At 52.6% G+C, this 4607-nt stretch overlaps 2 protein-coding genes across 2 annotated transcripts in view; both read right to left on the reverse strand.

Moving 5' to 3' along the window:
• LOC115949231 (hydroxyproline dehydrogenase-like) overlaps positions 1–102 on the reverse strand; it is a gene marked incomplete at its 3' end in the record, with an annotated part of 5472 nt that extends 5370 nt beyond the window's left edge. The window contains exon 1 of the mRNA XM_031065737.1: positions 1–102. This exon is cut by the window's left edge and continues 162 nt beyond it. Coding sequence (XP_030921597.1) covers positions 1–102 — 102 coding nt within the window.
• Positions 103–2365: 2263 nt separating this feature from the next.
• Positions 2366–4607, reverse strand: part of LOC106632142 (eukaryotic translation initiation factor 3 subunit C-like) — a gene marked incomplete at its 5' end in the record, with an annotated part of 12116 nt that continues 9874 nt past the window's right edge. Inside the window, 2 exons of the mRNA XM_031065736.1 lie at positions 2366–2654; positions 3237–3399. Of these exons, the coding sequence (XP_030921596.1) occupies positions 2575–2654; positions 3237–3399 (243 nt within the window). The remainder of the gene's footprint in view (positions 2655–3236; positions 3400–4607) is intronic.

Here is a 4607-nt window from a genome sequence, read left to right on the forward strand (position 1 = left end):
CCCTTCTGCGCCCTCCTGCCCCATAGATCCCCCCACAGCCCCCTCCTGCCCCACGGATTTACCACCAGACTTCTCCTGCCCCATAGATCTCCTCTGCCCCATAGATCCCCCCGTAAATCCCCCCAAGGACCTCCCCTGCCCCATAGATCTCCTCTGCCCCACAGATTCCCCCATAGGTCCCCCCAGGAACCTCCCCTGCCCCATAGATCTCCTCTGCCCCATAGATCCCCTCGTAAATCCCCCCAAGGACCTCCCCTGCCCCATAGATCTCCACAGGGGCCCCCCCTGCCCCATAGATCTCCCCAAGGACCCCCCCTGCCCCATGGCGGCACCAGGAGGACCCTGAGGGAGGTGTGGGAAGGATGAATTTATCCCCCAGTCCCCCCTCAAGTCACTCATTAACGGGGTTAATTAGTGAGGGATTAATAAGGGGCAAAGCCGCCCCTCCCCCAGCCTCATCACTCATTAACGAGGGGGTTTTTTAATGAGTAATTAATGGCTGAATGATTTTTGGGGCACTGTGGGGAACTGTTATGGGGCAGGGTGAATCGCCTTGTTGCTCATTAACCAGGGCTGATTAGTTAATTAATAATTTAAAGTAATTAATTCATGTTTTAATCTTTCAATTAGTTCATTTTATCAAAATGGGGAGTTGTGGGGGAAGTTATGGGGCAGATTATTGGGCAAGGGACGCTCCCTTGCTGCTCATTAATAAATTGTGAATTACTAACTAAACACTTAATTAATTCACAATTTAATCAATCTATATTAATTTTATTAAAATGGGGCAGAACAATGGGGCAGATTCTGTGGGGAAAATCACAGGGCAGGGGGACACCATTAATTAATAAGGGGTAATTATTTAATTAAGGATTTTTAGTCATTATTGTATTAAAAATAAGAGTTGTGGGGAAGAACCAGTGGGTTACACAGAGAGGAAACAATGGAGGGAAGGCATGAGGGGAAAAAATGGAGGGAAGCCATGAGGGGAGAAAATGGAGGGAAGTTGTGAGGGGAGAAAATGGAGGGAAGGTGTGAGGGGAGAAAATGGAGGGAAGGTGTGAGGGGAGAAAATGGCAGGAAATTGTGAGGGGACAGGGAGAAAAGGAAGTCATGAGGGGACAAAATGGTGGAAAACTGTGAGGGGGCAGGGGGAAGGGAAGTCATGAAGAGAGAAAATGGCAGGAAATTGTAAGGGAAGAAAATGGCGGGAAGCTGTGAGGGGAGAAAATGGCGGGAAACTGTGAGGGGACAAAATGGAGGGAAGTCATGAGGGGACAAAATGGAGGAAAAGTGTGAGGGGAGAAAATGGTGGAAAACTGTGAGGAGACAAGGGAAGCCATGAGGTGAGAAAATATCAGGAAATTGTGATAAGAGAAAATGGAGATAAAGTGAGAGGGGAGAGGGAGAAGGGAAGCCATGAGGGGACAAAATGGTCGGAGCCATGAGAGAACAAGAAGGGAAGCCAGGAGAGGAGAAAATGGTGGAAAATTGTGAGAGGACAAAGAGAAGGGAAGGCATGAGATGAGAACATGGTGGAAAATTATGAAGAGACAAGAAGGGAAGCCATGAGGGAAGAAAATGGCAGGAAATTGTGAGGGGACACGGAAAAAGGGAAGTCGTGAGGGGACAAAATGGTGGGAGCCACGAGGGAACCATGACTGAGAACAAAATGGTGGGAGCCATGTTCTCATGAGGGAACAGGGAGAATGGAAGCCATGAGGGGAGAAAATGGTGGGAAATTGTGAAGAGAGAAAATGGTGGAAAACTGTGAGGGGGGAAAATGGAGGGAAGCTGTGAGGGGACAGGGAGAAAGGGAAGCCATGAGGGGAGAAAATGGAGGGAAGCTGCGAGGGGAGGAAATGGTGGAAAACTGTGAGGGGAAAAAGAGAAAGGGAAATCATGAGGGGACAAAGCGGTTTGAGCCATGAGGGAGCAAGGAGAAGGGAAGCCATGAGAGGAGAAAATGGTGGAAAACTGAGGGGAAAAAATGTCTGGATCCTTGAGAGGAAAAAATGGTGGAAGCCATGAAGGGAGAGGATGAAGGAGATGGGGAAAGGGGCAGCCATAAGGGGACAGAGTGAAGAAAAACCATGAAAGGAATCAGAAAAAGATGGGGTGAAGGGAAGCCATGATGGGAAAAAAAGCAGGAAAACGTGAGGGGAGAAAAAAAGGCGGGAAAATAAGAGGCGGTAAAAAAGAGCGGGAAAACGTGAGGGGATAAAAAAGGGCGGGAAAACGTGAGGGGAGAAAAAAAGGCGGGAAAACGTGAGGGGAGAAGCTTTGGGGTCACTTATGGGGCAGAGCGAGGATCGATGGGGCAGCCCCTGCCCCGCCCTTCATTACCACATTAATTAACACCTCATTAACGCGCTCTTTAACAATTCATTTATTAATTTCCAACAGCGGGACCCTTGATGGAACAGGTGAGTGATCCATGGGGCAGGTGAGGGGTTTATGGGGCAGATAAGGCCTCTGTGGGGCAGGTGGTGACTCTTTGCCCAGGTGAGGGATCCACGGGGCAGGTGAGGGTCCCGCTGTGGGCCAGGTGTGTCTCTGTGCGCCAGGTGTGGCTCAGTAGTTGCTGCGCTCCTGCCGGAAGCCGCCGCGCCGCAGGTACCCGTCGCCCTTGCGGTATCCGCCATCTTTCTGGTCTGCACGGAGAGACGGACAGGTGAGGGCGGGGCGGGGCTCAGGTGTGTCCCAGGTGTCCCTCAGGTGTGCCCAGGTGTATCCCAGACACCTCCACCTTTCCCCAGGTGTGTCCCTGGGTAACCCAGGCGTATCCAGCTGTGCCCAGGTGTGCCCCAGATGTGCCCAGGAATGTCCCAGGTATATCCAGGTGTTCCCCAGGTGTCCCTCAGGTGTGACCAGGTGTATCGCAGGTGTGCCCAGGTGGATCCAAGTGTGCCCAGGTGTATCCAGGTGTGCCAATTGTACCCCAGGTGTGCCCCAGGTGTATTCAGATGTATCTAGGTGTGCCCCAAGTGTATCCAGGTGTGCCCAGGTGCATCCAGGTGTGTCCCAGGTGTATCCAGCTGTGCCCAGGTGTGCCCCAGGTATATCCAGGTGTATTCAGGTGTGACCCACGTGTGTCCGAGGTGTATCCAGCTGTGCCCAGGTGTGCCCCAGGTATATCCAGGTGTATTCAGGTGTGACCCACGTGTGTCCCAGGTGCATCCAGCTGTGCCCCAGGTGTATCCAGGTGTGCCCCAGGTGTGCCCAGGTGCGCTCACCTCTGAAGTACCCCCCGTAGGCTCCCTGCCTCTGGTCCAGCACGCGCTCGTTGTTCTCCACCAGGTTCCCCAACTTCTCGGCCAATTGCAGCGCCAGGTTCTGCGTGGCCGTCGGCTCCGTCCGGTGCATCATCACCGTGGCCGTGGGCTGGTCCAGCGAGGCCTAAAGGTGTGCACAGGTGAGACTCACCTGGGCTGCAGGTAACCCCAAAAACCCCACCTGAAACCTGCCCAAAATGGCTCCAAACCACCCCAAAATGACCCCAAACCACCCCAAAATGGCCCCATTGGTCATAATCCATCATCCACGTGGCCGTGGGCTGGTCCAGCGAGGCCTAAAGGTGTGCACAGGTGAGACTCACCTGGGCTGCAGGTAACCCCAAAAACCCCACCTGAAACCTGCCCAAAACGACCCCAAAACCACCCAAAACCACCCCAAAATGGCCCCATTTGGGTTTCTCCATCATAATGGTAATTTTGGGCTCATCCAGTGAGACCTGCAGGTGTGCACAGGTGAGACTCACCTGTGCTACAGGTAATTCCAAAAACCCCACCTGAAATCACCCCAAAATGGCTCCAAACCTGATCAAAATCACCCCAAAATGGCCCCATTTGGGTTTTGCCATGATCATGGCGGCTTTGGGCTGGTCCATCGAGGCTTAAAGGTGTGCACAGGTGAGACTCACCTGGGCTGCAGGTAACCCCAAAACTGCCCCAAATTGATTTGAAACTGCCCCAAATTGATTTGAAACTGCCCCAAATTGATTTGAAACTGCCCCAAATTGATTTGAAACTGCCCCAAATTGATTTGAAACTGCCCCAAATTGATTTGAAACTGCCCCAAATTTGACCCAAAACTGCCCCAAACCACCCCAAAATGGCCCCAAATGGGGTCTCCCATTCCAACATGGCGCTGGAAACGTGGCCAGGTGAGACACGCCCTCACCTGTCCCCACAGGTAACCCCAAAACTGCCCCAAATTTGACCCAAAATCACCCAAACTGACCCCAAACCCCCCCCAGGTGAGGCCACACCTGGCCCCACAGGTAACCCCAAAACTGCCCCAAAATGGCCCCAAATTGACCCAAAATCACCCAAACTGACCCCAAGGTAACCCCCAGGTGAACTCACACCTGTCCCCACAGGTAACCCCAAAACTGCCCCAAAATGGCCCCAAATTGACCCAAAATCACCCAAACTGACCCCAAACCCTCTCTCAGGTGAGGTCACACCTGGCCCCACAGGTAACCCCAAAACTGCCCCAAATTTGACCCAAAACTGCCCAAAATTGATTTGAAACTGCCCCAAATTGACCCAAAATCACCCAAACTGACCCCAAACCACCCCCAGGTGAGGCTACACCTGGCCCCC

This window comes from Geospiza fortis, unplaced genomic scaffold (assembly GCF_000277835.1).
Source record: "Geospiza fortis unplaced genomic scaffold, GeoFor_1.0 scaffold1443, whole genome shotgun sequence".
Lineage (NCBI taxonomy): Eukaryota > Metazoa > Chordata > Aves > Passeriformes > Thraupidae > Geospiza > Geospiza fortis.